Source organism: Opisthorchis viverrini (assembly GCF_000715545.1).
Source record: "Opisthorchis viverrini unplaced genomic scaffold opera_v5_330, whole genome shotgun sequence".
In the NCBI taxonomy this organism is placed as follows: domain Eukaryota; kingdom Metazoa; phylum Platyhelminthes; class Trematoda; order Opisthorchiida; family Opisthorchiidae; genus Opisthorchis; species Opisthorchis viverrini.
Window position 1 is genome coordinate 79,327 of NW_008751991.1, and position 17,383 is coordinate 96,709.

At 43.2% G+C, this 17,383-nt stretch overlaps 1 protein-coding gene across 1 annotated transcript in view; it reads right to left on the reverse strand.

The window, feature by feature from the left end:
* Nucleotides 1-2,881: 2,881 nt before the first annotated feature.
* Nucleotides 2,882-17,383, reverse strand: part of T265_10092 (hypothetical protein) — a gene marked incomplete at both ends in the record, with an annotated part of 20,389 nt that continues 5,887 nt past the window's right edge. The window contains 2 exons of the mRNA XM_009176362.1: nt 2,882-3,031; nt 14,026-14,279. Coding sequence (XP_009174626.1) covers nt 2,882-3,031; nt 14,026-14,279 — 404 coding nt within the window. The remainder of the gene's footprint in view (nt 3,032-14,025; nt 14,280-17,383) is intronic.

Consider the following 17,383-nt stretch of genomic DNA (forward strand, 5'->3'; position numbering starts at 1 on the left):
ACCTACCTATCCGGAAGGATGAACAGAATAGTTCTCTAACCTCTCCCGAATTCGGCAAACGACTGTTTTGGAAGGATTCGTAAGAAAGTATTTAACATCAGCCCAGTTAAAAGTTCCAGTGATATACAATGACCTTGAATGCATAGAGGAAGATGCAGAAAAGTACAAACTATTTGTCCTATCTGGTCATTCTGCTCCCGGGTTATTTATCAATCTCACATTGCCTAACCAGCCCCGAACAAAATACCCGGATTTTGATGGACGGCTATCATCCGAGTCGAGTTTGACGGTTGACATAGGACGGACACAGAGAGTTGGCGCTGAGCCACCTATGGCAATGCTAGCAAGTTCTTAGTACAATGGAGTTAGCCCGGATGGGCCAAGATACGGAGGCGAACATGTAGTGACCTACTAAAAAAATATCAGCCGGTTAAACAAGATGACATGAGCATCAGCGAGGTATACATCTCAACTGTCAGTCTTATCAGGTTTCCACCGTACAATATGTTACAGTCATTATCTTGGCGCCCATTAGCACATGGTCATTCTATCTGTGGTGGTCGTTGGTTTGTTCACTGAACTTGGCAGTTTGATTGCAAACGTTTCATCAACAATCGAGGTGACATCATCAGTGCGTTATTGTAGAGCGTAGTAGTGCGTAGCGGTGGGTTGGTGGTTGTGCCCAGTCCAGCGAACAAGCCAACGACCACCATCTACGCTACCTGAATTACTGACATTTTCCTCTATACATTCCAACTGTTTTCATTAAGATGCCTGCTGGATGGACTGTGGGCCCATCGGATCGATGTTTTCAAGGTGTATTCGTCATAAAAGCTTACAGCTCCTAATAGTAACTTGCTACATCCATTGGAAATGCCTAGAACTCGACAGATACTGGAATACAATGGGTCACTTTAACTTTGTTCTCGATTGCGAAATAATGGTGCATTTCGAACTGCTATGAGGTCATTACGATTCCGTCAGGTCAACATATTCAGAGTCCCTTCGCCTGTTTACATTGGTTCCAGATTCCGTTTTACTATTCAATGAACTCTAGCAGAGTAAAAGCCCATTAGGGTGGATTTCAAAAGCCACATCTTATAAAAACGTATTGGTTGTGATATCTTTCGACTTTTGGTTTTCTCTCATCAATGTTATGCACTGCATCACAGCAGATTTGCTCTAAGGGTACGGAATTCGTTTTGGGCGAGGCTTGACTGGACAGACAAGCCAAGTCGAGCGGAAATCCTGCCGCTGTTGTTCTAAATTGTGGTACCAACCGTCAACGACTTTGTCAGGCCTTGTAAACTCGTCTCAATGAAGCAGTGCTCTAACGCCTTAATGTTTAGTTCTGAACAACTAATTCTCCGGTTACAAGCAAGCTTTTCTGCAGGTGGTATTCGGCTTTTACCGGGAGCTTCATGCTGAATTTCCGGGCGGATTATTAAATTCGCCTATCAGCGAAACTTCATCACCAGCGATGTGCCTAGATTAGTCACGTTATCGAAAAGTTACCGTTAACTAGTGGTTACTCAACGATAAAGGGATAGTTCATTCTCAGTCTACTTGTAAATCGACCCAGTAACGCTTCCCGACATCTCATAACTTTATTAGAAATTGTAAGATATGTTCGCGCATGCGTCCTCGCTGCATTTTTCCAGTGAGGTCGTTTTAGGATGACATACGCGACCAATAATCCGTCAAAAGTGTACTCTCCGGTAGCTCGATAGACCAGATTAAGTGGGCTGGTGTTGTGTAGCTGCGTGGTGTTAGCAAAACAATCGGGTAGAAACTAGACTGGGTGTATTGCATTAACCGTTTCCTGATTACACTGAAGTCATCACAGACGCCCAGCTGGTTGTCGTGGCAACAACTGTGAGTGGGACAAGGAGACAAAACCACACAGACCAGAAGGAAAAAGGTTGGAACGTAGAATGGGCTGACTGTCAAAAGGACTTACGCGCTGTTTGTTTCGGTCAAGGTACCTCAAGCCGAAGTAGTCTTTCGCAACAATCCCATTCAACCGTTCAATAACTTGATTGAAAAGAGCTCGACCAAGGCATGAGTTCTGAAACGGCAAATAGGAGTTTGGTAGTAAAAAACGAAATCCTGGAAACCAGATTTTACCAGGTCAAGCAGTACAGCACAATTTTGAAATAACACGACAGTCGTTTTTCGAGCTCTTACCACCCATAAGTTTAAGTTACTTGGACAGACGCGCACTATCGAATGTAGCCAAGCAAGTCACGATAAGAGCGAGAGCATACGGAGCTTTATAAAAGCGGTGTTTAAAATCACTCTATTCTACCAGATTTTCACATCAACCATGACACCCAAAGGTCAGTTCAATTCAGGTCTCCCCAGGATGCACGATAGTTCGGCGTAATACGACATTCGATTACCGTATTACTGGGGAATTTCGTGCTGTTTATACCTCGGCAAGTAACTCTTTGAAGCGTATTTGTTGCTGGTAGAACAGCTCGTGCCAGTGGTAAGCGTTCTGGAATCACAATATGCCTTATACACACATTTCCTGCAGCCGAACTGCTTTCGGCTATGAGGTCTATGACATTTAATGACCTTCATCTTTTCACGATCAAATTACCTTTCGTGGCCTTGATTTTCTGAGCAAATTGTCGTCACAGAAAATAGTTGGGTGGTGACCGTTACCAACTCCAACAGCATCTAAAATGATAACTGAATTAGCTGTTGAGAAAAGAGGAATGTTCTGTTACGTAATTTGCGGTAGATACTGCAAGTATTGTGATGGATCTTGAACGAATATGTTCCTCTTCCGCAAAGATAATAATGCGTGGACTGGCAGGATGTGGCACAATCGAGGAATTCGTCACGGGTTCAATGCTTTAGACGACAAATCGGTTTAACTGTGAGGTACCTCATCATCACCACCATCATCATCATCATCATCGTCATCATCATCATCATCATCATCATCATCATCATCATCATCGTCATCATCATCATCATCATCATTGACAGCATCACATCTGTGTTCACCGCCGATGCTTTGCTACCGTGCTTGGCCTACAAGGAGAGAGCTTTTTATGAGGTGGAGAGAAGGGGAGGGAAAAGTGTCTGGAAGAGAAAGAAGGGAGGCGCCAGCAGTAGTCTTTTCTCTCACTCGTCCTGCTGTATGCAGCGAGTAAAGTGACTCGGCTGATGGCACCGCGCGATGGCCGGCGAGCCATGAGTTTATCGTTAGACATAGATATCATGGTTGTAAGTAAGCTGGGATACTGCCAGGGCGTCCATATTTAGACGGGAGGGCGACTGGGGTCCACGACCAAATTATAACCGCAAGGGAGCGGTATTTGGCGGGAAATGCAAATGCATTACGATTTCTACGGAACGAGTCACCACATGTTCCAACCCCCAACCTTGAGAACCAGGGAACTCCGTTTGTCAAATCTCTTACCATTGACTAACCTGGTATGAGAGACTCTGTGAGTGTCGCGGGAAAACTCCCCAGTGTAGCTGAATGGATTCCTGAGGTGCGCAAACCGTCACACTAAGGTAAGGCCCAGTCTATTCGTGACGGTGGAGGTCCAACCGAGAGACCAAATTAGGTCGCTGAATTCAAAGTCCAGTAAGAACGAAACAACTGCTCAGTGGATCCTAACTTTTCAGAATAGATTGGTTTCACCTACGGATCGAAAGCTCACTTGAAAACTTCTAGATCTTCACATACTACCAGCGGGGGAAGAGTAGCTCATAAAACAATTAACACCTTCGTATGAGGATCCGTTCCATGTGACCAGTTGATGTGGATTGCATAATTGAAGTATGAGGGCCGCTGTAACTTGTCTACGTGAGAGTTAACCACACTGCTGCTCAGCCGGTCGTGGCCGTAAGGTGGCTGGTTCGAAACTTCCACAGTTTCGTTACATGCGCAGTGTTGATGATGTGCAACAAGAAAGGAACAGGTGGGATAGAAGCTTGTGTGCCATGAAAACGGAGTGCGATATGGCTGCACCATGTTGTTACTTGCTTGAAAAAAATACCGCAAATATCACAACTGCATCGTTCTAGGAATTTCTTCTCAAGGCTACCAGAGCTATGATACAGGTCAGCTGATAATATTTATGAGTAATACAATGACTCACTGAACAAGTTCAGCTTCATCACTCTTGTGCATAGAGCAGTATGTGATAGATATTAATTTACTTTGGACGGAGAAGTCTGGGTGTAACACACTGGGAGCCTGAAGACCCGAGATAATTAACGTCATTCGGAATCTACGTAGCCAGTTTCAGGGGGGATTGACCTCTGTCCGCAGAACAGTTTCCTCAGTTGAGTAGCCAAGTTATGGAGATCGTGTATTTTAACATGTGAGCAAGGATGTTTTTTGGCTAAACAGTTGGTTTTGTAAAATTCCCTTTTGCAGAGGGCAACACAAGCAGTCGTACAATTGTCACGTCACTGTCGTTGTTGAGAAACGGTAGTTTCAAAGGTTCGATGTTTTATCTGGGCGATATCGTTCAGTGATTAGCTACCAACTCGGGTTTAATGAGGTTTGTTCCAAAAGATTTAAAACGGGTTTAATTTACAAGGATCAGTTACTGGTGATTTGAAGCCACCGGACTAGAGGTGGTTTAGGACTACCAACCGAATAGTCCGAGGTTCGAACTTAACCTCAGCTTTTCGACTGTTTTTTTTTATCTAGACTTTGGCAACCTGGTTGTCCCTTTGGGAAACATCGAAAGGATGTAACATTGACAATTCCTGTGTATCGATTCCCATAAGAAAACTTTTTATGGTTTCTTGATGCGGATGTTTGGTTCTGCCCAAAATCAAGCCTTAATTAGGGGCGCAACTTCAAATATCTACCAAAAATGTTGACAAACTGATGCACCACTCATAAGGTTGCTGAAAATTCTTCGACAGCCCACGACCAATTTCGTCCTTCTTGGGGTTCATCATATGAGCACAGTCTCCGTGTTTCTACTTAAACCCGAATTGCATGAAATTAGCAACCTTATGAGTAGTTTGTTACGTCTATGTATGCGTCGCAATCTCTCGAATATCGTATCAACTGAAACATGAGGCTGCCTTGTGCAGTACATTCAGTTTCTTGGAAATATCATGAATGAGGGGATTCAGCTGGGTTTCAGATGAGTCTCCCGCAAAACCAGATTTGTTTGCAAATGACTGCATTTCGCTCACGTTGATCAATCATTTTTTTCTTGATTACTCACATGTATCATCAGATGTCCGATTCAGGGATCGGACAACCAAGGGGTCGCACATTCATAATTATCGGCAACAAGATGGGCCCAATTCGTATCGAACTGCTGGTTTGCCCTTGTTTCAGAGTGGTTTGGTAAACAATCGCTGAATTTATGGAAGCTCTCTTCAAAATGATAACTACCCGAACTGCTGTTTGCTTGTTTTACCCGTGCAGGCAGTAAGAAGAAGAACTGAATTCCGGGAACTGGTGCTCACAATGTCGCATGAGTGAAGAACACCGGCTACTCAATGAGGACAGTCGAATGTGCAAGACAGTGGGCGAACACAATTAACTTCAATGCGATTACGCACGTCTACACTGCCTACACGCATTTCCCGGTCGCTGATGACCAATTCATGGGCGCGTCAACACATGAAACCTTGGCGTGCGATGAACATCCATGAAAGATATGATTGACACATCGTCCATTTTGCTTTGTCACACGGTCACGCATCTCGACATCAGGATAGCATCGCGACAGACTTGTTCACCGTAGCCCAGCTATGCTTCGGGTGTTTGACTCTCCTGAGCAGAGCGGCGGCATACATATCAAAAACGCTTTCGTTCGTTTCTATAATAAAATTCTCGGTGGCGTCAAGAAACCGAAGCGGAGTTTTTCACCCAGCTTTGATATCCAAACCCATCACGGAATAGCGCTTTTTCGACACTTTTTATCTCATCTGATGAATACTCCATGCTGGGGAGAAACAGAATCAAATCACATTTGTTCTGAATTTTTCGAGATTATGCGTACGTTGCGAGCTGGCTATTCAGCTCGAAATATCCTCACCCTCGTTTGGACGGTCCTCCGTTTTGCTGATGGATGTATTCTGGCAACGAGCTTGGGTTTTCTTACATCAGAGCTCACCATCGGTGCACTGTGCATTTCAGAGACGCTGAATCATCGCAGCTGACCAGGTGAAGATGCTCAGACGATGTGATTGGTTTTCCCATCTGCTGCCTCGGACCGACTGATCAGATAGTCACGACTCCACAGCCAGGTGGGTTATCCTCGATGATAGTTGAGCACCACATTTCGCCCACGAAATCGAGGGAAGTCAACCCAATACTCCATCGTGTCTAACTGGAACAGCCTCTATTTTACCAGAATCATAAATTGCTCAGTTTCGGAATTCTGGTTCACACTTTCGTAACAAATTACATGCTTGAAACGAACTGTAAAGCTGCTTACACTTTGGTCCGCAGGGAGAAAGAATGAGTCTACGGACGGGCTTGTCAGCGAGATATACTCGACAATTCAAGACGTTTTGACACAGGTTTTTCGTGCGGGCAAAAGAGCACTGTCGTACACAAGAACACATAACACGAAATTAAATATTGATCTCTGTGTTGTTTGGAGTTTACCTTTTTGCAACGATTGCCGCACACTTTGCTGCCATGGCAACACAGGTATGCACTATTAACCGGGTCTAATGGCTGGCTTAGGCTATGGTGGAAAACGGAGATGTTTGGCTTATCACATGCTACTTTTTGGCTTTCGACTAACATACCACGCCCAGACTGACCCTGTTCGTTTTTTCTAAGGGCGAGTCTGACCAAAAAAGAGTGAAATTTTACAATAAATTACTGACCTTGAGAACTGTGCAGTCTTTGACAAATTGTTTGTACTGCAGTTGGGTTTGTACTAGGCGTCTTTGAAAATAAAAATTACAGTCAGACAGACTTTTTTTAATTTCTGTTGTTCTTTCCAAGTTGGAACAAAGTTGCTTGCATCGAGCGAGGAGCATGGACCAGAGGATGTACTGAGTAGGCGCTCACCAAATGACACGGAGATATCTTCTGGATTCGGCGTAGGTCGAACCCTCTAAGTCCGAAAAATTGGGAACAACTTGCAGACGCATACAATTCATGAGCAAGGCACAAAAATTTGAAAACCATGTAACCTGGTACTGTGATGAAAGTCAGTACTCATCTCAGTTCAACTCAGGACAGTAGTTCCATACAAGTACTTTTGAAAAGAGAATACCTCTTGATAATGTCACTGAGGTGTTCGCATCAGCTGATATTCAGTGAAAAAACGTTATGGAGAGAACATCTCTTTCAATGAGGATCAGGGAACCCACTTTGACTTTGCCCTCGAAGGGGTTGGTGAATCTACCGTGTCCCGCAAACGCGTGGTTGGATGCCTACTTATCGCGACTCCAAATGCTTAGCATGACATGGGATGATGAGTGTACAAACACATTTTGGACTTTTTCACAGAGGGTTCCCGCTTCTGCCCCGAAGAACCAAGGATCACTGTACAACTTTCTCGTCTCTGGTTGCTGACTTGTTCGCCGAACATGACAGCTGGTTTGAAAACGCTTCGTCACCAAACTGGTTGTTCATTCACTGGCACCTTTAGTCGTGTAGCAGTCGCGCTTTAACCTTCCATTATGAGCCGAAATGTTGCGAATTGAACTCTGTCCAAAAGAGAGTCGTACCCATGCTGATTTTCAAAAAGAACGAAAGAGCTGCTTGCTGGTTCCTAACTCTTCAGAATTGAATCACTCCATTCTTAGAATAAAAAATTTTATTCACAACACTAAAACCTGGCCATTTTTAAAGAATTACTGGCGTATTTCACGATGCCAAAACAGATGTGATTTTTCAAACACGTCACAACTAACGTTTACACTCTGGGCAGTTTTTTCATAAGATTCTGGCTGACATTTTTGGAGACATTTAGTAAAATATTATTCTCATTCTGTGATGTATGAATCTTCAGTTATTTTTCATAGTCTCCGTGAATTTTTCGATGGTACGGAGACATTGAGTTTCACAGTTCCCTGGTGTGTTGGGAAGTTGGAAAAATCACAAAAGGCGATCATTTTTTCCCAACCAATCGGGGTCAATCGCAGAACGAAAGTAACTCTAATTGTGGCGGGAAGCTAGTCGTGCTTCAAGCCAATTCACGAAGTCTGGATTGGTGCGGACACAAGGGAGCTTGTTTCCTTGGCCAATCGCAAGTGGTATCCACGATAGAGAACAAACTCACCAGGTTCACTGGTCTTGCTTTATTTCAGCACGGTGTTTGTCAGCTACAGTATGGCTTAACAGGTTGAGTTTTTTCACCATTTTCAATCACTGTAGGTAAACTTATTAGGTCAAGGATATGGATCCACGTTACTCGAAATGGTACAAGCGACAATTTAAGGTAAACCGGGTCAGTCAGTTTATCAGCCAGGTTATCTGTTAGCTTACCTGGTATTGGGGTAACTCTAAGAGTTGGCTCACTGAGTACATTCTAAAAGCTGTGAGGCCAGCAAACAGATGGTGAATACTTGGCAGTCTAGCAGTCACTCCCACTCCAGACCCGCCATCCGAGCAGCAAGGGCTGACCACATGAAACTAAGTCGGATTTGGTGAGCCATTCACGATTTTGGCGCGCAAGCAAACCTTCAGAATTTTTAGTAACAGGTGATTTGTTTAATGGAAATTCTGTCGGTTAAGTAAAGTCAACCTGTGCTGGACAGGCCTGACAGTTCCAACAATTAGCTAGACTTGTTGAATCAAGTCGAAAGTTGTGGAAATAAGTGCTGATAAAAATAGGGGCCACTAGTGACGCAAGCCGTCTGTCAGGCTTACATATATATATATATATATAACATGTAGTCAGGACTATTCGCTTTTTACCACAAAATTTTATTCCTACCCAAATCAATAGATGTCTCAATGAAATCATTCTACTTTGCTATAACAGCCTCCAATTTATTCAATTATCCGAAATGCTAATTTTAGGCCGAGCTCATAGGTGGAAATCGGTTGCTAGGTAAAAAAAATATACTGAAACAGAGATTGCCCAAATTCGCTCTTGTAGGTGACTCATCCTAAGGTGAGTATGATGACAGTGCAAGACTAGGAAAGTCAAGTCATGAAACTTATCTCTACCAGTGACCATTGGCCTAATAAAATGGACACCAGAGTTGACATTTTCTTCATAATCTGAGCTTTATTCGTATGAGCATGGGAACCAGTACTATGCGAGATTCACTAAGTGATAATACAACCGGAAAATCGATTTCCTGGAGAGGCCTCGAATGCGGAAAGAGTCATAGCATCGTGCTATTTGGAGTTAGTGAGTTGGACCCTTGGGAGTTCTGAAGATGAGCTGTATTGATTCCATTGATAAAAGTAAACTTTTGAGCCAAAGTTTATTTGAAATAAGCTTAGCCCTCATGTTTTTATTGTCACGGTGCTTCAGCTCTTGAAGTAGATTTAAACCTCTATTGAGTGCTTTTGCTGGTTTGTCAAAAGTCAAAGTAGCCTATGGTTATTCGTATCAGTTAGTTTCGTATCATTGTTTTTTTACTTTAAGCTGTTGCAACAAAATTTGGCTTAAGATAAAGTGCGGACTTCACATTAAGCCACCGTTTGAAAAAATGGTGTCACTTTGGGATAAATGAAACTATTATCGTGACATCCTGAATTGCAAGAGACTCTGGAGTCTTTGTGGAAATTTGGTCACTGCCGAAAGTACTAAACCAACCAGTTCAGCGTGTGGGTCCTTTATTCGTTCAATCCCAAAACGTACAACATGTTTTTCCACCATCAGCACGACCCAACTGTTTCTCCTTGAGTACCGCGGAATATGAGGTTGTCCTCACTAGACATCGAAGCTCATTCACTCTAGTTTACCATAACACTTCCTTCACACTTTCTCATGACAAACTGAAACCACCGTTACGATCATTTCAGCGTAGAAGCTTTTCCGATGAGGGCGATCACAAGACCCACTTCTCAGCCTTTCACACAATGAAGAATCTCGGGGAACTGGTCCGTCCGCGGGCAGCGAATAAAAGCATTTGGGAGTCGGAAATTCTAAACGATGAGGGCATGGCACATCGTAAATCAAGGTTCCGCGGTACATTTTGCCGCCATTTTGATCCTTGGCTGAACATGTTTACTGATGATTCGATTAACATGCTCCTGTGTAAAACATCAGTGGACACTGGCTATAGCCGGATGCATATTAGTCGGGAATTAAGCGGTTTTACGATTCCATCCGATGAGAAACTCGAAAGGTTAGGTATGAAATCGTGTCCACTGGTGGGCAGTAGAAACTCGTAAAGAAGTGAAAACGAGCTACGCTCAAGTTCCTGATAAGTTTAGTGTAACACGTTCAACAACAAGGCATTTTGTGATTACGAAATATCGATGCTAACAATCAACTCAGGAACGCTCTCATACCTGAGTCCAAAAAAGACCCTCGATCTTCAAATTTCAATATCCATGACGACACATCCATGAACGCCAACAGTAGGAAAAATGAGCTAGTTACATTTTAGTGAACTGACTACCAACATAGTTCCATTCAGCCTGAAGAAATTTAGTAAAATATGGTAGAATTCAACTTCAGAAAACCGCTAATCTAATGGACAAGTTCGGAATCAACCGTTCTCATTGCGCTGCACTGACCTTATAGCGCACCTAGTTTATACGATCTTATACGTAAAACACTCTCGCCATAAAAGAAGCATTGATTTTTTTAATTGATTTATTTAATGGCTTCCCGTCCGCTTCTCTAGCCTGTTCTAGGACCCTGAAAGACCCACATAAATTGTTATGCTATCTGAATTATCGATTTGTAAGGAATCGGTACTCTTCGGCAATACGTTGGTGGCAACGGAGCAAAACAAAGTAAAACTGGCTAAAAGCTCAACGTGACATGAGGAGTGGAGAAGTTGGAACGGCTGACAAAATAAAGCAAGTGGACATAAATTTGCGGGCAGTTGTTTGTAACTTTGTACACTGAGAAAAATGCTGAAAACAAAACATGTACACGAGAAAGCTGAAAATTATTCAATGACGCCTCCAACTGTTTTGAAAGTGGTAATCCTTTGGGTTGTATGCACTTGGAACTGGCATGACAATGTCGAGTACTGTACCGTTCAGTTACAGCTTGATTTGTTGTCCCACACAGTCTTAAAAGTGGTCATTTGTCTCCCTGGGCGTCAACATTGGTGTTTAGGATTTCGCTTTTTTCCAAGTTCAAGTCGGCCTGTGGTATTGGCGTCACGAATCCCAGTGTTTGCTAACTCCGGCTTTCCTGCAGAACAATGGAACTCCCTTTTCCTGCAAGATTTTCTGTCAATCAATAGCAACAACCCATTGTGATTTTGTGTCTGCGCGTCTACGCCTATGTTCTTGGTGTCCATCAACTATCACAACTATCACAGCGTGGCTAGTTTCAGCAATTAAAAAATGAAGCGTCGAGATTTATGTTCTAGTGCATCGTGAACGAACCGACCAAGCCATAAAATGATGAACGGTCAAGCCTGGGAGTTCAAAAGTCACGTGAGTTTGGATCAACAGGCTACTAGACAGTCAACACGTGACCACCTGATTCATGTGAGTCAACCACACTACTGAGCAACGGCTCATGGGCAAACGGTTAATTGTTCTAATCGATACTCTATGAAGTTTCGTGAGATTAGCATTACTGATGACTATTCATAAGGATGAGTAATGCTTCTCGGGAGAGACTGGCTTAATTCACTGAGAGAACTCTTCGTTGAAAGCTAAATAAAGTATAAAATTACTTATGGCGTCAGACGTAAGTACACCACAAGTTCAATTGTTACTGGAGACTTTATTGACTAAAAACTTACAACGATCCTTGACGAATCTATCATGAATTTGTGATTGCAATTCTGACAGATATGAAACTACTGTTCAGTTGATATTCCACATTGAAATAAAGTAGGTTTTACTCCCTTATCTTGAAACATTCATTAGACACAAATACCGACGGGAGAACTTCGGTGTGCTCATTGAACTGAGGCGCTAATAATAAGAGATGTATAGCCTTGTCCGCGAGGACTAATTTATTCGTTATACTGGGGAAACGGAGAACAACTATGGTTGGAACCTTCAAGTCATGTTGTATGGCTCTACAGCGGGGTGGGAATATTCGAAAAGCACACACTGTGCAACTGAACGACTATAATTAATGTAGTCCGTCGCTTTCATTCTGTAAAATGCTCACGTCTATCAGAATTGTCGGGAATTTGTGTGAAACTTTCCAACCAATTGTGTGAATTCAGACTGTGAGAACATTTAGTCATATTGTATGATGACATACGAAACAAAACCAAAACTGTGGTTCATGTTCATCCGTAAAATTTCAAAAAAAGTGTTCGATCGTTTCCTTGTCGAATTTCACAAAAATTACCCCGTATTTGTTTTCAGTGTTCTTGGGCAATACAGCACCTCGGAGCACGTTTTATATTTCAGTAATTTTTTGAGTAACTCTAAACTTTTTACGATACGATGGAGAAGAATGATCAAAGAAGCGCGTCGTCCAAATTCACTCCATTGTTGCTGAATGACAGTGGATTTTCTGGGTATTTCAGTTGTTCCAGCGTCACAATAGTTGCCCAACTAAATGTAAGTGAGTGATTAGCCCGTGTTTGAATCTCGCTTGCTGAGGACGCCGAGTACTAATGGGACCATGGCTTCTGATCTCTCCATTGGGGGTAGTCTCTAAATCCACTTTCGAAACGTCAGCGTCGTTATCGACATCATAACGTCAGTGTTCAACACTGGTGCTTTGCTGCTGTGAGAATGTATTCAAGACGTGATTAAAACTTTGGACATCATAAAGTGTTCAACACTGGTGCTTTGCTGCTGTGAGAATGTATTCAAGACGTGATTAAAACTTTGAATGTGCCAGAGTTTCAGTCAGCTGGATCGTAAGCAGACACGTCAGACGGACAGTGATCAACCGCCCGCTTGTGAGACTACTCTATGAATTTTGCCGGATGAACCGCGCAGAGGTGGCTGGTAATGGGTATCCATTCAAGTAAGGAATCTTCTGCCTGGGACAATACCAACCCCTGCATATCCCACCGCAACGGCCTCTGGATCACCAGAGATGAACAGCTGGAGGGGGATGTAGAGTGATGAAGCAGTTAGCCCAGTCAATGTGCTTGCATCTCGAATTCTTGTTTCTAATACACAACACACATCAGTATCATGCAAATCCAGTATGTGAGCAAGAGAAGCTTGTTAATCTGGTTGCACCAGAGTGTGGACATTAAAGCAGTTAGACAGACTGGGCGTGGGGTTAAAAGATTGATTTTGAGCTGCCTAAGGATGTCACTGCCGGGTGACGTGGCGCCAATACCGATGCAGGACAAACGGAGTCATCCTACAAGGAAGGAGTTATCAATGGAGAACGGAGAGAAAAAGTGGGCGACAGACAAAGAAAGTAAGCCTCAGCAACTGCCTCTTTCTGCTTACCTGCCTAGCAGTAAGCAGCAAGTAAGGCGACTCCGCTGGTGGCAGTACGAGACTCTCGATTTCGCACGAGATTATCTGTAAGTGTGCAATTAATGGTTCTACGTGGGTTGAGATACCACCAGAGAGCGGAGGACCATTAGGCTATCCAGACTAAGGCTTCGGCTCAAAAGTCAAGCAGAAAGGCAGCTGTGTCTGGCCGGAAATGCAGGTGAATATTCGTTTTTCTATGAAACCATTTGCCAAACATCTTCCAATCCTCAAACGGGCCGGGAGACTGCGTTGATCAGAGACTCTGCAAGCGAAGCACGGACAGTCTGCAGTACGCCTTAACGGGTCACGGAGGCGCACAAACCATCAAACCAAGTTAAGGTCCAGTCTCTTTGTGACGGCTACAACTAAGAGCCCTCACTTCCACTACTGATTGAATGCAAATATCGTAGAAAAAAGAGTAGAGATGATTACCTGGTTCACACGTAGTTTCACTAATAATCGTATTCGGTCACCGGAAGGACCTCCTCAGATTTTCAACTTACCGTGACTTCTAGTTGTAGAGGCGCCTCTTCATCACTCAACAGTTTGACTTCCACCATAAACAAGTTCATACTATGATCTTCTTTTCTGTCGTCCAGGTTGGTGTGTAATGGGATTGGCTGGCCGCGAGATTTCGATCGATTCTCGGCTGGTGAAGATAGGGATCTGGCGTGATTTGGTTCGGTATCAACGCGTGACTGTCTGGACTGTCCCTCCGAGGTCACTGTACCTTTGCCAGGACTGGAATAGCCCGAGCCTGGGGACTTTTTCACCCTGTGATGAATAAAGTGTGGAGAAGTGAGTAAGGACGACTGTCGTCATCCAGGTGACACACCATCAGTTTGTACAACACATTGCACCGACGGAATGCTACACTTTGGATTCAAAGGGCAATTCGTATGGTATGTATTGTGCACGATGCAGTGACTCTAGCAAACGATTGCGCGACCTCAGTGGTTCTAAACATGCTAACTGCAAGAAAAAAACGTGGCATGAACCTGGAGAGATATAGCGTTTTTCTTGCCTTTGGTACATTAAAAACTGAAAGCTGGGTAGCTGAGCGGGAATCAATCAGACACAAACTCTGTGTCTTGTTCTCAAACCGTGCTTCGATTGTGTTACTCATTGTCGAAAGTTGAAAAGTTATTTGGTTCCCTACATGTCCACCTTGCTTGCTTGCTGCAAACTGGGGTGGGGAGAGTAGGATCATGGTAAAAATCGTTTACAACGAAAGTACCGTTTCTCCCCTGCAGTGTGTTGGTCCAGCGGAAGAATATGACGTGCGCGTCGTGACAACAGCTGGCAAAACCTGACCGAAGGCACAACGAAACTTGGAGACTGTTCAGCTGGGCTGATAAAAAAAACGATGCACCCTTTAACTCTGCCGTTTCAGACAACGTGTATTATATGTTCACCCAATTGCGAGGATCATGCAAAGTAACATTTTAGTAGGTTGGACGGGAAAGCAGACGAAAAAGTACAGAACTTGGAACGACCACCAGTTGGCGGTAATTGTGAAACGTGCAGATTCAGATTTATGTCACCAGTATGTCATATTCACGTATGGACATACACACCAAAATGGGGCGGGGGGGGGGGGGGGCGGGGGGGGGGAATACATCCAGGGGATTTCCTCACTCTCCTGAGAACACATCTGAAAGGGTATTTGGAATGCGAATGAAGGCAGCTCCACTGTGTTGATGTGGGGAAGGAGACATTGAAGGTACAACTGTTTCAACAGCCTGTTTGTTTGTAAAACTGAATGTAAAGTAATACCGATGAGCTGACGGTTTTTCCTTATTCTTCGAACATGCGAAAGTCTGCCATATTATCTGAGTGATTGGGGACCACTGTTGAACTTATCCGGTTACGAATTCTCCAGGAACTATAAGTGACCTTTAGATTGCAAACAAATTCGGTTTTGCGAGAGACTCAGTTAGGACCCAGCTGAATCTCTTGTTTATGGGGTTTCTAAGATGTCGAAGAATTTTCAGCAACCTTATGAGGAGTGCATTACATCTATAAATTGAATTTTAGATCTTCGTTTTACCGATACATCGACAATCACCATGGGTCGGCCGAGGATCGCACAACAGCGTACGCGTCAGAATTCTCGGCGTCACTCCTGGCTGGTGAGTGACATGTGCACGGGGCTCGTCAACTTGGCCTTAGAATGTTACTCAAGACAATATAAAAAAATTCTAAATCCGAAAAACATATCTCGGATCCCAAGTTGTATTAACAAAGATGGGAAATGCTACTTTTCAAAGATTTCGTTCCCAATTGTATACAAAGTACGTGAGAACAGATTTACCGTGTGTCAAAATAAACGCACACCCTAAAATTGGTTAAAATTCGAAATTTTCTGTGGTACTCAAGTAGATTATTTTGTCCTTTGTTTAGTGGCCCAGTATGTAGAGTTTTCGTTAGTTGACGTGGCAAAATTCATCAGAAATTATATGAAAAAAATGTAACGAATATATTCGTCCTATTGATTTATGGTGTCATCACATGTTTCACTTAAGTACTGATGGTAACTGAGGGTCAGTTAATCAGTACATCCCTGCAGCCAAGGCTAAAATAAATTCGGGATGAAAAAACCCACGTCCGAATGTGAGACAAAATGGCAATTATTTAGGTTTGATTTAATTTTGATTAATTTAATTAATTTTAGTTTATTTTCATGAAGGAAACTACCCACAAGGTTGCTGAAAACTCTTCGACAGCCCACGACCTGTTTCGCCCTTCTTGGGGCTCATCAGGTAGGCGCAGTCCCCGAGTTTCCGTCAACCTTATGATCTACTTGAACCCACATTGCACTGTTTTCGAGAAATACACTCATTTGCAAATCAGTTTAGTTTGCAAATGAGTGTATTTCTCGAATTTTGAAGCTCACTTACAGCAGCGTGTTCTTACTGACCGCTTCATGAAAATATACTGGGATGTCTCGAATATCGTACCGTACCTACTATGAGGCGGCCTGTTGTAGAACATCATAAACGAGAGATTCATTTGAGTCTCTCGTGAAAAACCAAATTAATTTTAGTTTAATTTAGTATGCCGCGTGATGACAGTCGTAAACTACGCATCATTCAAACTTTTGAAAAGGATTAGTCAAGACTGTTATCTCAAAGTGTCTCTCACCTCAAGCAGTCTCAAACAAATTTTGTTTGATTAGCAGCGGCGTACTTCCGAAAATGCGGCATCGCGAGACAGACCAGTCTGAACTATGAAAATTCGGTAAAATTCAAACTTTCTGAGGGAGTGGTTAGCGGATCACCGGAAAAAATTGATGACAAGACTCATGGACCGCCAACTAAGTGTTTGTCAACAGTTTGTCCGACCGAGATTCACAAATTCACGCGCACACATACACAAGATTTCGAAAGCCATTCCTTGTGAGTAGCCGTTGTTAGGAGGGATGACTTTTCTTCAGGCTACAGACATTCACTCATCGCTGGTAAATTTCGTGTGCCACCAATATTACTTGTTCTTTATTGTCAAAAGATCGGTCGCCGAATGATCTTGATGATTCTAGAGCGCCCCTCGGTCCCCACGTTGCAGCGAATTTCTTCATCACGGCTTTTAACATGGTGAATTCAGTACATCGACACTTTTAGTCCTAAATTGGTAAAAAAAACTGTCTTCTCTCTCGTCTGTATGATTGCATACGTTTGTCATTTCAGATGTTTCTAGGTAGTTATATATATATATATATATATATATATATATATATCGGGGATTTAGACATAACACAATGGTCTCAGCCGTACGTGCAATCGGTTGTTATGTCGAATTTTTGGTCCACCAACCGATGATAAGCTTTTATCGAGGTATCTGCTTTCCTCAATCCGCCAAGGC